General features: G+C 32.9%; 1 protein-coding gene across 1 annotated transcript in view; it reads left to right on the top strand.

The window, feature by feature from the left end:
• Positions 1–17,859, top strand: part of LOC106710693 — a 46,862-nt gene that overhangs the window by 11,302 nt on the left and 17,701 nt on the right. Inside the window, exons 5-7 of the mRNA XM_045680864.1 lie at positions 3,728–3,914; positions 8,846–8,989; positions 15,940–16,201. Coding sequence (XP_045536820.1) covers positions 3,728–3,914; positions 8,846–8,989; positions 15,940–16,201 — 593 coding nt within the window. The remainder of the gene's footprint in view (positions 1–3,727; positions 3,915–8,845; positions 8,990–15,939; positions 16,202–17,859) is intronic.

Genomic DNA, 17,859 nt, shown 5'->3' with positions numbered 1-17,859 from the left:
GTAAAATATACCGCCCCAAAATTGCCCAACATACTTGTACATATTGTATCAACCGAAAATATAAATAACAATTAAATTCTAGTAATTTAAAAATTATCAAAAAAAGACTAAACCGAACGTGTAGTCACCTGCTTGTTTTTTTCACGCAAGCTACAATATTGACATTCGTAGAGGCTAATACCCGGCACGAACATTTTATGTTGAAATTGAATTTGTTCGCGTAACGTAGCGATTACCTGAGATACATACAAATGCAAAGGTTTACAAGGAAAACTGGAATGATCTCTATTTTTATTTTATATCGTACTAAATAGAATTTCCTTTTGCTTTCTTTATTTAAATCGTATCATTTAGATATATTAGGTCCTTACATATGAAATTGGCGTTTTTTCGTACTGGCCACTTTAATCACGAATTTCTCCTCTTTGGTAAGGAATTCCAAATTCAAATTTGTACAGCTATAGACTCATGTATTTGTGGTTCGATGACCGTCATTCATTTGTTTATTTTCTTCTGTTTACGTCACTCATTTTACAAAATGGAAAACTTAAAATATCGCATTATTTACGAGTACGAGTTCCGCCGTGGCACTAGTGCTGCGGAAACGACTCGAAGGGTGAATGACGATGATGGCGGTCGAGTTGCAAAAAAAAACACAGTTCGTTTTTGGTTCCAACGTTTTCGTTCTGGAAATTTCGATCTGCAGAACAAGCCCCGTGGACGGCCTGAGACTCAAGTTGATAATGAAGAGTTGAAGGCTATTGTGGAAGCGGATCCATCGCAAACCACGTCCGAGTTAGCTGCAGGCTGCGATGTTAGTGATAAAACTGTTTTAATTCACTTGAAGCAAATTGGGAAGATTAAAAACCTTGAAAGGTGGGTACCTCACGAATTGACTGAAGCAAACCGGCAAACGCGCGTCGACTGTTGCGTTACATTACTAAACCGGCACAATAATGAAGGTATTTTAAACCGAATCATTACCTGTGATGAAAAATGGGTTCTTTACGATAAACGGAAGCGCTCAGCGCAATGGTTGGATCCTGGCCAGCCAGCCAAATCCTGCCCCAGGCGAAAATTAACCCCAAAAAAGTTACTTGTAAGCGTTTGGTGGACTAGTGCCGGTATTGTTCATTACAGTTTTCTCAAATCTGGACAGACTATTACGGCTGATGTCTATTGTCAGCAATTGCAAACCATGATGGAAAAGCTAGCGGCTAAACAACCTAGGCTGGTCAATCGCTCCACGCCACTGCTGCTTAACGACAACGCTAGACCACACACTGCGCAACAGACGGCTACTAAATTAGAAGAGCTTAGAAAGTCTAAGACATCCTCCGTACTCCCCGGACCTTGCTCCAACAGATTACCATTTTTTTCGAAATTTGGATAACTTCTTGCAAGGGAAAAAATTCAACTCCGATGGGGCAGTCCAAATCGCCTTCAAAGATTTTATTGATTCCCGTCCGACTGTTTTTTTTAGTAAAGGGATCAATGAACTACCTATGAGATGGCAAAAGTGCATAGAAAATAATGGTTCATACTTTGATTAATTAAATATATTATATTAAAAAATATTCGACTTTTTGTCCCTCCCATACAAAACGCCAATTTCATATGTAAGGACCTAATATTACTCCAAAAAGACATTGTTTACATAAAAACGTGTTTTAACCCTTTGGCTGCCGCTGATTGATATTGTTGACTCCACCGTGGTGACATGTTTCACCATAAATATGTATAACCACAAGGTATAAATACTTCATTATTTATTGGTAAAGATTGCATTTGGCAAGCCTACGAATAATATTGTTTCAATAACCGTAAAGTCACAGTATAAAAGGCTTGACTTATGTTTAAGCTAAAAAGTATTTGAAACACTGTTTTGGGTTCTTGTGTTGACATAAATTATAGAAATGGTTACTAGTATAAATTATATTTAACAGGTCCTGTCAGATTTACTATAATCTACCGAATCAAACTGAGCTTTCACTCGGACTCTAATTAATCTTACTTGGATTAGCATGCTTAATAAGATCTGACAGTTGGGCCAGAATAACAGTATTATATTAGCTATAGATGAATACAATACAGGACGTCCCGCAAACAACATCAATAACTGGTAGAGTTTAGAGTTTCTAAGTGCTAAATGAGGTCCTTAGTGTAGATTAAGTGTTCTTAAATAAGAAATAAATCAATAAATTAGACTCAGTGATATCGATACGAGTTTCTGTGTCATTGAGAATTTAATTAAGAGGGTATCACAGAGAAGCCGAATAAAAGAATATTGCCTTTGAAATAAATCAATCAATTACGTCTTTTGATGGCCATTTCATATGAAAAAAAAATCAATTTAAACTGTAAACGCTTTGAGTGTTTAATCAATAGCGGTTAAGAAATAATTGAAGGCTAAAAATGTCATAGGTTTTATTTTGTAAAGCTATCTTCTGTTGAGTTAATAAATCAATCGGCTATTGCAATATGCAAAAATAAATTTGTTCCATGCTCAAGTTGATATTGTTACAAATATTTTGTACTGCGCTTTCCACTTGTAAAAAAAATTCTATCTAGTGGGTTTCTGAGACTAAAATCTCTGTATGAAACATATCATCATCCCTGTCATGGTCTTTGACAATTTTGAATTTAGTAAATCGTCGTTCGTCTTTGTTTTAAATATATTAACAATTTCCTCAAATGTTTAGGTAAAATTACATTCTCGTACGTATGAGTAAATTTTAAATGAAGAACGTTAAAAACTATTTCTACATTATTTAAGAGCAAAATTGTTTAATTTACTTATTTAATAAATTATTAACACTTAAATATTAATAAGAGATACCAAAATGTTTACGAAAAGCTTGCTCTGTAAACTCTTAAGGTAAAATTTGTTTGCGAGCGTTGTGTGTATAAATCTCAGCCAAGGTCTTTATATGCCAAGACACGTTAAGAAAATAAATTCTTGTAACCGCAGTCGGGTTCAAAAGACTATATTAAATTCTACCCTTGAGTAAGCAAAGGGGTATAATTCTTCGCGCTTTACACTATCTACATTCCTTTAAAATGTTTCCTTTAAAAATTATTTTTTTAAGATAATTATTATAAAAAAAATCTTATTAATTACGTTGATAGGCCACATAAATGTACACTTTGGCTAAAACATTTTCTAACATTTAAGAAGATACTCGTATGTATAAATATCACGGGTTTAGAAGTGATGTTGGCATGTTAGTAATAATAACAAAAGAAAAAAAAATACCACAAAACTTTGCTGTCGTATTTTCATAGTAACTTTTGGATACAGTAATGAATAGATCCCTATGGGTTTGGAACTTTGCTATACTACTGTATCTTAAATTTTCCTTGCTGAAATATAACATTGAAGAAGTGAATTGAAGAAATTAAGGAAATATAAGGGTTTTAGGCAAATTATAAAAAAAACTCCTATTAAAAAATGAACAAGTTTTCTTTTATGAAGAAAAGGATAAGGTGTTCGTGTCAAAAGAAAATGGTACTGATCCATTCCGTTTCCAGCTTATGCATATATTTACGCTTTGAATAATTCCACCACTAAAATTGGACACAACTTTTCTTGATCAACTTCGATGGAAAACTTTCCTTTCAATGCAAGTTTTCAGTTCATCCTAGGCAGCGTCTACAGCTGAAAGCCATCTATTGCACCATTTCCGTCAAAAATTTACTAGATACTTATCGTATTGTATGTTCACAGAAACGCGCTCGTCGGTTCAAGAATCAGATACTGTGCGACCTGCACTTCGCGGACGTCGCGCTCATGGAGTGCAGCGACTTTATGCAACAACTGCGCAGCTTCAAACCACAGTCCCTGGGCTGCGCCGTCGCCCGGCGCAAGTCCTCCACCACACTCATATTCCCGTTGCCGCCTCAAGCTTGCTCAGGTACAATAGTGGTAGAGTCCGCTAACACTGCTTCACGAATAACACCGCTCGTTTGGTGCAATACCACGACCTTACAGAAGACAGGCTTGAAGTGAAAGTAATTCAGTATTATATCTGATGCGTGACGGAGGCAAATTCTAGTCCCTTTCACCTTCCCACCTATACCTCATCTGGGTATAATACAGATTTATTTATTTTCGAAGGCTCCGAAAATATATTTTATAACCTTTATGTAATCATTATAAAAACATCATTAGCAGTCGTTAGAAAAGAATATTGAAATGTTTTCCTACAATATTAAATCCCCTGCGTAAAATAATAATAAATCCCAGATAATGCCCTTAAAATCTTCCACTGAGGAGTGGAAGCGCTCTCCCAATTTTCCGGTTAATTAAGATGATTAAACACATCAAGAAATCGCTGGCCCTGTAAAATTTTACTGGATTTCAAAGATCTGAATAATAATACGTCTTTGGTTTTACGATCAAATACTTCGCCTTAAGCAACGAGCTTCGGATAACAGTTATAGGAATATTTTTGATGAACACATTGTTGGTATTAAAATTTTCACATTCTTAGATTTAATATTTTTTTTTTAATTCGGAATAACTAGAGCTAGCTTATTAAAGAACACCATAGCTAAGTTTTAGATATCTACCGTATTTATCACCTGTTTCTTTTTTGTTAGATCCAGCTAACTAGTTTCGATATATCTAGGTCAGGTTTTGTCTATTCTCGTATTCGTCGTATCACTACCGACTGTCCCCAAACCGGCAGACAGTCAATAAACGTCAACCCGAAATGGAGGAAACGTGTATCCGTTAAGTCACGGTACAAATTACATTAGAATGCTGTATAGTGTAAGGGAAGTCAGGTAAATTATAGACAAGAGAATTTGTTAAGACGATATTTGTAGGTAACATTAGGTAGGTATTTTTTTTTTTTGTATAATAGTATAGTTGCCAGGCATATCAAGCGCACAAATGTGTAAAATCATATAAGGCACAAATTGTCAAACATATACAACTTAAAAAATAATTTTGACGATACATGTAAAGGTCTGGTTTAGAAACCGTACTGATGTGTTTTGTATTACAAGCGGCATATACCTACCTTAGACTTTGTGTTCTATACAATACTAATTAACAAGTACTAACGATGGATACTGATTAGTAAAATTTAATTTCCAATCCCTAATCGCTTAGTCCCAGTAATGTTTATTTACCTTTTTTCCAATCGATTTGACAATGACGTACCCCTGTGATGGGATCCGTAAAATCAAATGCAAGGCAACTCAATTTCCCCGTTGTTTCCTGAGAGGAGTGGCGAGCCACAAAAGTTACGAAACTTTTCCTAAACACCCGCATCATCCTGTCCCCCGCGATCCAACCCCTCGGACCTCCCTCGCAACCTCACAGACCCTTATAAAATATTTAAGCATTATTATTGTTGTGAGACATCCCCTGTCAATTTTGTTTTCTCAACGTTGTTATTCACTTAGGACTCGTATGAATACTCTTACAAGACCGTGTCTCCTTACTTTTGTTCTTTAATATTTAATTTCTTACTTTTCATGGAAAAAAATTCTTCGCTTTGGACAATTTTGAAATTATGAATGACAAGGATCATGTTTCAAAAGTACACTTCGGTGTTTTAGATAAAAGGACTCGTCAAAACACAAACAGAACAGACAGGTGACATATTAAATATATGTACTAAGCAAGCTACAGATAATGTATCCAATGAAAAGAACATTATTAACAATACGTGTATATACTACATCCAGCTAACTTATAGCCTAATTTTATTTAATTATCCTTTAGAATTTAATACTTCATTGTAATACTTGTGTTAATATTGACCAAACACCAAAGTAGAACCATAGAAAATGTAAAAAACTTATTGAATCTTTTTCGTGTTCCACCAAAATTCTTAAACATAATCATTATTATGAGACACGTAAAATGATTACCCTGCAATCCTGTAACAAAGGATACGCATCAAACGTTACGTTAGAACGTTATGAGACACGACAACCTCGAATTGCGTTTATTCCTCTGAATGGATAATATATTTGAAAACTTGAATCTCTGCACTATGGCATTGCCGACCGAATTAGGACTTTATGACTCACCTGCGTTAATACGATAGAAATTCTCAAATCTTTTTTTTTAATTCCCTCTTAAGTTACATACTTTTTTAAATTTATGTCTGCGGAGTTAGTAAACACCAATTAACTAGGTACAAATTTGAATAATAGAATCCGCCTAGATATGTGTAATTTGGAGAACGCTGGTTTTTTAAAAGCATCTTGGATGTATTTGCTTGATTAAATTAAAAAAATATATATTTCTTTTTATTCATAGTAAACAGTAGAAATTACATAATATTGTCTATGTAATACTAAATAATCTCCAATAATATTTCTTTTGCGTAAAAAACGTTTTACTGCATAGAATAAAAGACAAGAAAAACAAAAATAAAAATTTAAAAACGAATATTTCATTTCAACATTAGTCAATACTTTGTCTATCATGTATATCAATACTGCATCCCAAAAAGGGAGTATTTTATTTCAATGTAAAATCGAGTGGACCGGCAGTGCGGCGATATCAAATTAAAATCCGCAAAAGCTTTGAAAGCTTTGCATTCGCCGGGAGCCAAAACACACAGGGAAATATTAATTAAGCCTTCACGTGAAGTGATAAAGCACGCAGCTCATAAAAATAAACTGACATAACGTAGGGCGGACTGTCGTACGCCGTGAATTTGTTTCAAAGTTTAATCATGAAAGAAAGAAATAAAAGGATATCGCCCTATCAGTACCATTTGTTTATTAAAATCTTGTTCCATTCGTTATATACATTGACTAGCAATATTTCTATGTATAAAATATATTAATGTTATTTCTACTAATGATAATACTTAAGAAAATCAACGAAGCTTTTTTAATTGCTATCATGTGTTTTCGATATATGAGATACGTAGAGATTTAAAAATACGATGAGATTGATGTAAAAGGAAATACTACTAGCATTATAGTGGGAACTATAAAAGGATACATTTTCATTTACCATTTTTATATTTAAAGAAAATAAACATTTAATATCCTACCGCAGAAATAGGAACCCTATTACGTGAAGCGGAAATTAATATTTCTTTTGTGCGTTTCAATAAAAGGACCGTTGTGTGGGTCAGTGACGATTTATTATTAAAAATAAATGACATTAGTAATAGCCAAAGAAACACGCTGTATATAAAAAGTAGACTTTTGTTGTCATAATACATCACGCTGTATTTTCAAAGGTGGGTGAAAGTAGATTAACTAAAACTTATACTTATTTAATATGATGTTTATTACCGTGGAATTTCTCCTAAAGATTTGATTTGTAAACTAATAAAAATAATATATAAAAAAAATAAAATTGAAACTTAGTGGCTAATTTTTTTTTTCAAATTATTAATCTTCACTGACTCTTCGTGTAGTGAAATATTTATACGTAATTTTTTAGGCAAGATAAAATCGAGTATAAGTTTTTCTCGACTGTAACGATAAATTGTCTTAAATTGAACTGTTACATTCATTTATTCTTCACATTAAGGGCTTAAGGTTTTCAATTTCTTGAAATTTTCGAAGAAAGAAGAACCAATAAGAAGAAAGAAGACAGAAGAGAAATAGAGATGTTCGGTTCACTCTAAGTATGAACGCCAAGCATATAGCACAAAGTTTGGTGTTCTACCTTACAGTGAATTGCGCCTCTCGAATCATCACCAAACAGGAATAAAGAAGAATACGTTACACATTAAAAAATACAAATAGAATTTTCGTTTTTTTTTTCTTTTGTTTTACTAAAATGTAATTCAAATTTACTCATCAAATCCTAATATCGGCTCGCGATACTAACTATATGTTAAAAATAAATAAAAATACATCTAATATATCTAACAAAAAGATGCACAACGACATCAGCCTACTTCAGACCGCTGCTGGACATAGGCCTTCCACAAACTCTTCTTCATACAAAGAAGGTTTTGGGTAAGGCCTATGTCTTGCACATTCATCCAGCGCTTTCCTGCCATTTTCACGAAGTCATCGGACCACCTGAAAAAAAAGGTTTTTATTAAAAAAATATCAAATAACCCTTTGATTTGTTAACTAAAAAAAACACTGACTCTGTGACACAGGAGGTCACGAACTTTACGTACCAACCCTCATATGTACGTTACGCGTGTATTAAAAAACTAATTTAATTTTTAAATTTCTGACTTTATAACATGATGTTCCACTTCGGAGTATTTTACTAACATGAATAATTCAGTAAGAGTTTACGTGACGTGGAGTATAGAGATGCATCTGTAAAGTACTTTGAACTCGACTGGCAAATGTCCGCGACTCGCACTCTCAACATTTTAGTAGTAACAATAATAACGCTAATCTAATATCTTATTAAGCTAGTCTTTCGAATTTCGAATATTTTAACGTATTTCAATTATATCAAAAACTAGCTTTTACCCACGACTCCGTCCGCGCGGAATAAAAAATAGAAAACGGGGTAAAAATTGGGTAAAAATGTCCGTTTCCTGGTTCTAAGCTACCTGCCCACCAATTTTCAGTCAAATCGATTCAGCCGTTCTTAAGTTATAAATAGTGTAACTAACACGACTTTCTTTTATATATATAGATGTTCCTATCATTTACTATAATATTTTGGAAGTTATTTTATTAATATTATGCGTGGTGTTGCTATCTTTTATGTGTATTTTGCATAATAAATATCTTTAATTGAAGTTTAACTATAAAACTATATGGGATAGGAGTCATTTGTTCCATAATCAATTCCAGTGTTAAAAACGGTCTTACTTTGAATTGCATTAAGAGATATAGACATATACAAAAAATGACATAGTCTTGATGTTAAAACATTTTCCAGACGAATTCTGCGAGGAATACCCGCACAGCCTGATTCCAACGCCGGGCTACTGGATCGAGTGCTCGCGACAGAAGATTGCAACCGACACCATCTGGGATGAGTCCGAGTCAGAACACGACAGCCCGGACCAGAACAACGAATCGGGTGAGTTTTGCAAATCGAAATTTTCTATAATTGAGTATTTTATTGCTATGTTTTATATATAACTAATTAACTTGTTGCAATGCCAAAGTCAAAATAATGTCAAATTCTAAGTACCAAAACCATCATCATCAGCTTACTATACGTCCCCACCGAGGGGCTCGGAGCCTACCCTAAGTAAGGAGTGATAAGGCCATAGTCAACCACACTGGCCAAGTGCGGGTTGATTGACTTCACACATATACTTGAAATTCTTTTCAGATATGTGCAGGTTGCATCACAATCTTTTCCTTCACCGTAAGAACGTCGGATAAATGTACATATGTAAATCGAAAATTGAAAAACACATTGGTACATCGAGGCATACGAACCCAGGACCTGCAGATTGCAAGTCAAGTGCTTAACCTCTGAGCCACCGACGCTCTGCCGATAATAACTTAGATTTTATTATATTACTAGGTATAGCCCGCGACTCCGTCCGAGTGGATTAGAAAAGACTTAATTAGTAGCCTATGTGTTCTTCCAAACTGTGTTCTACATCTATAACAAATTTTGTCGAGATCCATGCAGCCCTTCTGGAGATATCTTGTAACAAACATTCATTGTGACATCCATCTAAACATTCGCATTTATAATATTAGTAAGAAGTAAGATTGATTTGAAGATCGTTTAAATATTTCATAACGAAATTTAAAGCAAAATCGTAATAAGAGTACATTTTCCTCTTTAAGTAAATAGGTCTGTGGGACAAAAGTTTCGTAAGCCTATTAAATTGGAAACGTCTCTGATCGACTTCTACAAAGAGACAGTTCTCGTATTGTTTAAATGGGCCCAAATTGTTTTTGCCAACAAACGCACTTTGAAACTCGACAAAATGTTTAACTGAAAATCCTCAAAATTGGTTAAGCAATCACTCCAATGGTTTTAGAAGATTAATCTTAAGTTCATCAAATTATCATAATAATCTACTTATATATATATCAATTTTATTTTAATTTTAATATGTTTTATTTTTTTACAAGGTAAAACTGTTATTTGACACGAAGTCTACGAAAAAGAGGAATAAGGAAATATGCCTTTGAATTCTAAGAACATCCGTTTCGGACTCGACCGAGAAATTTATAGAATACCTTGTTATCGAAATCAGTTTGATCCGGGAGAGAAGTTTAATGGAGTGCACGAACACTCACTCCAACTACAAATATTATGCTCATCGGAAATCTTCGAGTCCGATCACGTATTTAATCTATACCAAATACTGATCTAGTTAAGAATTTTCACGTCCCCATAGTACCTACTGGTTATTGATTTCTTTTTGTGATTATAAAATGCTTGAGCAAACATAACTAACAAATAATTTTGTCCATCGAATTAATTAATATCAAATCGAAAAGGATAATTTCAGTCTAATTCATTTACAAACATAAAAGTTTTTCATTTACCCGAGGATAGGATCCTATTACAGAGTGTGATTTGGCCTAAACTAAAGATTTGCTTTGCCGTAATAATTATATTTTAAGAGTGTCGGTGGCATAGTTTTTAACTCTCGATCGGATTATACAGAAATCTACATGTCGATTTTAGAATTTCATATGTACATTTATCCGGCGTTCTTATGGTGGAGGAAAACTTCGTGATGCAACCTGAAAAATCGGTAAAGAAATTCAAAGATTCACATATAGTGAAGTTAATCAACCTGCACTGGGTCAGAGTGGTTTATTGTGGCCTAGTCACCCCTCACTTGGACATGCTCAAAGTCCCTCAATGAGGACATATATTACATGAGCGGATGACGAATTAATTTCGGATAATACTTGTTTACTTGTTCCAACATAATTGTTCGTGGAAGAACAATTCCCCCACTGGACATTTATTATTTAGATAAACTTAGAATATGTATGTGTTATTGTGAGGCGTACGAGACATTTTTCTATGCCATACCTTTACGCATTATTCATGCAAAAGGTAAAACTCGACTCTTGACCTTTAATTCATCTCATTTCTCATGTACATTTTCCAGTTGTGAGTAAACGATGCTGAAAAGGGTTTTTACATACAATGCTTTTTGTCATTATTTTTTAGTAAATAAAGATTTCAGAAGCGTGGTGGTATATAAATCTTCAATCTGAATATCTCTCTTTTGTCGTTACACTCGGGGTCATTTAAGGATCAGTTAATTAACCCTTAGTAAAGATTTCTTGTGGTAAATCTATTTTAACAATCTCTGACTATTAACCGACGAGTGTGTGGCTGTTTGGGACCAAACCACCAATAAATGTGATTTGAAATATATAACCATGACATTAAAATGAATATTTGAATAACAGATTATCTCGGTTATTCATAGAGATTCCAACTCGTACAATAATAGGCCACTAATTGCAAACGCTCATCACGTTGTCAAGTACAATAATTGTATACCTCACCGACAGAGACTGTAAGCAAATTTTATCTGAATACTAGACGAAAAAATTTAATATATACAGTAAAATGTTTATGTTTATAATGAAAAGAGATTTTGTTAATTTAATAATTTCATTTTCTTGAGTTTTTAAAATATTAGAGAATATCTTATTTGTTGATGTTTATTACATACTAGCTTTTACCCGCGACTCCGTCCGCGCGGAATAAAAAGATAGAAAACGGGGTAAAAATTATCCTATGTCCGTTTCCTGGTTCTAAGCTACCTGCCCACCAATTTTCAGTCAAATCGATTCAGCCGTTCTTGAGTTATAAATAGTGTAACTAACACGACTTTCTTTTATATATATAGATTTCTATGTATTTTCCATTAAAGCAAATGCTTTGTAAAAGGTCTATTTTTGTTGTATCTAATTCAGATTTGTTGTAAAAATTGTTACAAAGTAAATAATTTATATATTCACGATTTTAAACACATAATGCAATGAAATATCTACACTCAACACATTTTCAACTCAACATTTCAAAAGGTGTTGTTAGACTTGGAAATTTTTCAGAGCTCTAAAGTGTAAACTGCCGTAGGCTGGAAGCATAAATTTTGCTAATTTAGACTTGTACAGTCGAGATAAAGTTCTTAGACGTTTTGCTTTTACAGAATTCTAACGTTCGTGAGAAATTTGCTAGTATAGGCACTTCTTATTTATAAAACTGTTTTTTGTAGCGCTAAAACTTTAAAGCACAATTTTTTCTTCAAGTATATAATAAGTTAGCATATTACAATGATTTTTCAAAAGGATAAAAGTCACGTATAGAGTAAACGAAACAAGCTCTTAATTTTAACGACGAAGCTTACACTCAAAAATCTCAAAATCAAAATCCATCAATAATATACTTAATTTGAAAATAATTGAGTTGCAATAATAAAGGTTCACTCAACTTAGGTACAAACTCGTAAAACATATCATGAGACTGGCTGGAAAGTGAACCAGAGGTAAAATAAAATTATAAAATCCAACTTTATTGTATCAAAAACAAAAATAGTAAAAGTTTACGACTACTTTACAATATAGTTACTTAATTTTATTACTATATCCAGGTACTTCACCTCTAAGAAAAACTCTAACTACAAAAAATTAATTTAAAAGCAAGAGCTATTAAAAATCTGCTTTCAAACTCAATTTGGTGTAGAAGCAAAGACGTTTTAATAACTAATTCCGAGTGTTTGTCGCCTTCCCCCTATGGACCCAAGTAGATAGTTACTTTCTTTTCAAAAAAACATTTCCTTTACACTCCGTTTATTTGGACAAATATGTATGTATGTTGATTTTCGAAATGATATATCTATAAAAAAGTAGATTTCAATCAAATATATTTTTTTTGTAATATGTAGTTATTTTTTTAATTTGACCAAACGCAATAAAAAAATCCTTTACTATTTATGATTGGATATCAAATACTGATTTCGACCCTATATCGTCGTACAGCTTTTCAAACTTTTCGACGTAATATACATTGAGCACGTGCAAGATCTCTAGGCAATCTTGTGATTTGCTTCGGCGCCCGACATCGCGTCGCCTCAACGCAAACGACATAAAGACGACTTAAAATATTTATATATCCTTACAGCAATGCAATATCTGGAACACATTACAAATATGAGAAATTAAGTTAAAATATTGAATTCTTGCACTTTTTTAAGTAATTAATAATTTTTAAACATTAACAATGATAAAGTATATACTAAATCCATAATTTTGGTGAATTTCCAGACTTGTTATATATATATATAATAATAAATATTATATATATATGTAATAATCAGCCTCGTTATTGTTGTTACCAAATTCTCAGACAGTATCCAATTATTATTAACGAGTATCAGGTGAACGTTCTATTCGTATCGTGGCTTTTTATTAATCATTTTCATTTTTCAAATAACCAGTAAAATGTTTTGATAATAAAAATAGAACATAAATCTTCATTTTCTCGTTGAAATAAGGTAAACGAGCGAGGTAAAAGAAAAATATATTTTACTCTATATTTAGCACCCTATTTCTGGAATCATAGAATCTTCGTTGCTTTTTTTGTCTGGATGTAGAAGGAAATATGTTTGTTTTGAAATGTGTGGATACAGTAACTGCTTAAAATTAGAGAATTCGAATTGATTTCCTAATTTGTAGACTAACAATCGCTAATTTAGTATTATCTTTTTCTAAATTTAAATAAATTATTCATTATGAAAATTACTAATGAAAATTATATGGAAATTTTACAAGATGAATAATCTTAGTTAAATGTTAGTCAATTCAAGAGATAACATGAGATGGAATATATCAACAGTCAACAGTAGCATATACGTTTCAAAGGTATTGGAAATCTTATTGACTATCCACGTTTCTTGATAATCCATATTGTATTTCAGAAGTGGAGCTTTGAGTTATTGAACAATAAATACTCGTAGTTATTGAATGTGACAAATATTATAGACCATTCTTGAGTGGCCATATTGTCCGTATAAATTTGATTCTGATTGTAATTATCATGAAAGTTTGACGTCACAACTCATACGAAATTTTTACTTTACCCAAATATGAACTTTGGTGTTTTTGTCAATTTCTAGTAATTAGAATTACAGTATAACATTAATTGTCTCTCGTTTGTTTTTTTATGTCTTTAGTGTTAATTAAAACAAAAAATGTTATGAAATAAAAATTACAGCGATATGTATGAATTTCAAATGAGCGTAATTTTTTTTTTTACGTCACACGATATTAAGAAGGTGAAATGAACAAAAAATGTTTATCAGTATTGTTCATAAATGTTACAATCGAAATACATACATTAAAGGAATATAATCTCGAATATTTACGCGAAACAAAGATGACGATTTTAATAACTTATTCCGACTACTAACTGACGACGCCTAAAGTGCAGACACTTGTTACAAAACGAGAACTGACTGTTTTCCTTTTGCATTTCTTCATTTATTCATTGTTCCCATTTCACTCAAAAATCTCGCGCATTTTCGTATCTGTTAACAGACAATGAAAATTTGTAAGGCATTAAAATTCTGAATATTTGCATATCTTTAATATAATTTGCCATTTTTATATCCAAGCTTACTTTTGCCATAGGTTGTCATATTTTCATTTTAACTGTTCATTTTTTTTACACATTTATTAATATTGCAATAGTCACAAATGTTACTGACAGTCAAATTATTTATATAGTTTTCTGGGACACTGTTGGAACGAAGTTCCTTATCGCTGTGAAAGGGGGCTAGACGGAAAAAATTCTTACGAAAAGTTGTCACGACACTTTTTGCTATAGTAAGTATGTTAACGACGAATGAGCGCTACTTCACCATGGCAACGACGTGACAATATATAACGTAAATTCATAGAAATAAAATGTACTTCTTGTGAAGACTTAAGTTTTTTATTCATAGAATAAACATTGGTTCCTTCACTAAACGAACTTCGTTCCATCCGGGTGTCCCTTGACACCTATCAAGTTTTTTCTAATCCTAAGATTAACAATGTGTATTATTAAATAAGTAGCCCATTATTAAATTTAAAAACACAACTATTAATTAAACAAATTATTATGAATTCTATAATCATCGCCTCAAATTTCACACCATTGTTTATCAGTGTAAAACAAAGGCAGTACCAAATAAAGTCGGTTTGTTGAAAGCTATATAAGTAGTGAAAACGATTTATATCTCTCGAATGAGTGATTTTAGCTTCTAAAGTTGTAACATAGTAATAAGATATTGCAATTAGTAGTGTAGCTGTTGACAGAGCTAAGCTGTGTTACATTACAAAGCGACAAAGGGGTACGACAGTACTACGAGCTTTCAATAGTATCGGAGAACCACAAGGCTCTCAATATCAAGAAAAGCGTATTTTAGAGCAACGAACACGAAAATCCAATATAATATTTACAGTCTAATGTATAATTGTGGGTTTCGACTTTAGAAGCACTTGTGTTAAATTATATTCTCTCTCTCTCTCTCTTTCTCTCTTTCTCTGTGAATAGACAGAGATAACCATTTGTGTTAATACAAGTGTTACGTTATGGAATGGAATTTTCACGGCTTCATTTAGTAGTTAGAATTGACAAAGTTAAATACTATATACCAGGTTCCAACAATCTACTTTTTAATTGCAGTGCTAAATTTAAATTTGGAATGAACTTTTGCAACAAACATGCGAAACTAAATGTATTCTCTTTTGCCGTTTTTGTGACGATGTCTAATTCCTAAATTGAAATTAAAATTTTCATCATCTCTGCGTACGTGTAAATAATTATAGAATAATGTTCGGAATAAAATTTTCTTTTTTCTGATGTTGATGTTTAAGAATACTTTATTAAAATCATTAAAAATTATACATTTATAAACGCATATATTTTTAATCTATAAATAAACTTTGGGCAAAGTATGTAAAGATGTAGAAAATTACATAAACTTTTTATAAATTATTGAAAATTAGAAACCAAAAAAATGCTATTAAATAAATTTGTTGCAGATCGACGTAGAACATCAGGTTCTTTAGACGAGGCAGCAGAAGACAGCAGCGACAATGGCGGCAGCACGCCCAAAAAGAAGACCGCAATTGAAGAACAATGGGACAGATCTGGTGGATTCGAACTCACATCTGTAGAACAGGAGACATACGAGAAGTATTTTTACGGTACAGAACATTGGAACTATTTCACCAATGACGAGGATCTCGGACCAGTTATACTGTCTATCAAGCAAGAAACGTTGAACTCTCGCGATCAATTCAGGTACGTTGAATGTATTTAAGCTAGGCTGTATATATCAATATCAATATATGTGTTCTCATATTAAATTAAAGTTTAAAATAGACTATTGAATATGATCGAATAGCACGTATCAAACAGAGATCAGAATTTAATCAAACTTGTTAGATTAGTGTTTCAATTATTATATTCGGGAGCGTCGGTGGCGCAGGGGTTAAGCACTTGACTTGCAATCTGCAGGTCCTGGGTTCGAATCCCGCCATGTACCAATGTGTTTTTCGATTTTCGATTTACACATGTACATTTATCCGACGTTCTTACGATGAAAGAAAACATCGTGAAGCAACCTGCACATATCTGAGAAGAAATTCAATGATATGTGTGAAGTCAACCCGCACTTGGCCAGCGTGGTTGACTATGGCCTAGTCACCCCTTACTTAGGGTAGGCTCCGAGCCCCTCGGTGGGGACGTATAGTGAGTTGATGATGATGATGATGATATGATATTCGACAATACGAGCTTTAGGATATTAAACATTGATAGCGTACTTTTGATAACAATTGTACTGTCGAGCATATCAGATGTTGGTAGGGTACTTTTTACAATAATGTGTACTTTTAGCAATGTGGTCAATAATATAGGAACTCAATAACTGTTGCCCACTACTTCATCAGCGAGGATTTAAAAAAGCCGCTACCTTCTAATAAAAGTCAACATCGGTCCATCCGATTCGGGGATTACGCGGAACAAACACGGCTTTGCGGACAGACAGACAGACGAACAGAAAAAAAATGTATTTTCGTTACACGAAACGCAAATACATCGTGTTCAAGAAATATTATTTTTTATAACATACAGACATTCCAATTTAATTGTGTAGATGTATATACAAGACTGTAAAATGGTTGCGGAAAAGCGGTCATCGCACCCGTCGTGAAAGAGAATTCAATTAGCATAATGTGGTGACCAGCTGTAAACTTTGCCGTCACTCTATACCGTCACTCAATGCCGTCCTCCTTCTGTCACAGCGAATGGCAGTCTTCATTTCCTTCACTAGATTTATTTGTTTGATAACGCTCGAACTTTGCTTTTACGAAGGTAAATGATTTTTTGTTGGTTTTTTTTTTATGTGTAGCTATGATTGTAAAAAAATGAAATTAATACGATACGATAAATATGTTTTTACAAAAGTATATAGGTATACTTAGTATATAGGTATATATTTTATATTATCTAATTCAATCAAACCCTCAAACTAACTCTTCACTTTTTGGGTTCCGAAATAACATAATTTATTTGCAATGAAACATTTTATAATGTATGTATAATTATGACAAACATTTGCAATATTCGCGCATTACACTCTGAATCATTAACGCTTCGCGAATTTACAAAGTCCGTTTCGGTCCATTGGGAGTTGGCATTTAAATCAACAAGGAACGCTCTCTAGTTATTAACAACTGCTCTGCAAATTCCTAATGCCGTTGCCGTACTTCCTTTGGGGAAATATTTGTATGTAGGAAATTATTATCATAGTAAACAGTAACGTTTGAGAACTGAATTAATAAATCTTGTTTTTATAATTCAGAATTTTTATACATTACATAAATGTTTTCTTTTTTTAAGTTAAGTTAATTCAATGTTTTAGTAAGTAAAAGGTTACTTTAGTAAAAAAAGCCACG

This window comes from Papilio machaon, chromosome 14, assembly GCF_912999745.1.
Source record: "Papilio machaon chromosome 14, ilPapMach1.1, whole genome shotgun sequence".
Classification (NCBI taxonomy): domain Eukaryota; kingdom Metazoa; phylum Arthropoda; class Insecta; order Lepidoptera; family Papilionidae; genus Papilio; species Papilio machaon.
The sequence above is the reverse complement of the archived record's forward strand: the minus strand, read 5'-3'. Positions and strand labels throughout refer to the sequence as shown.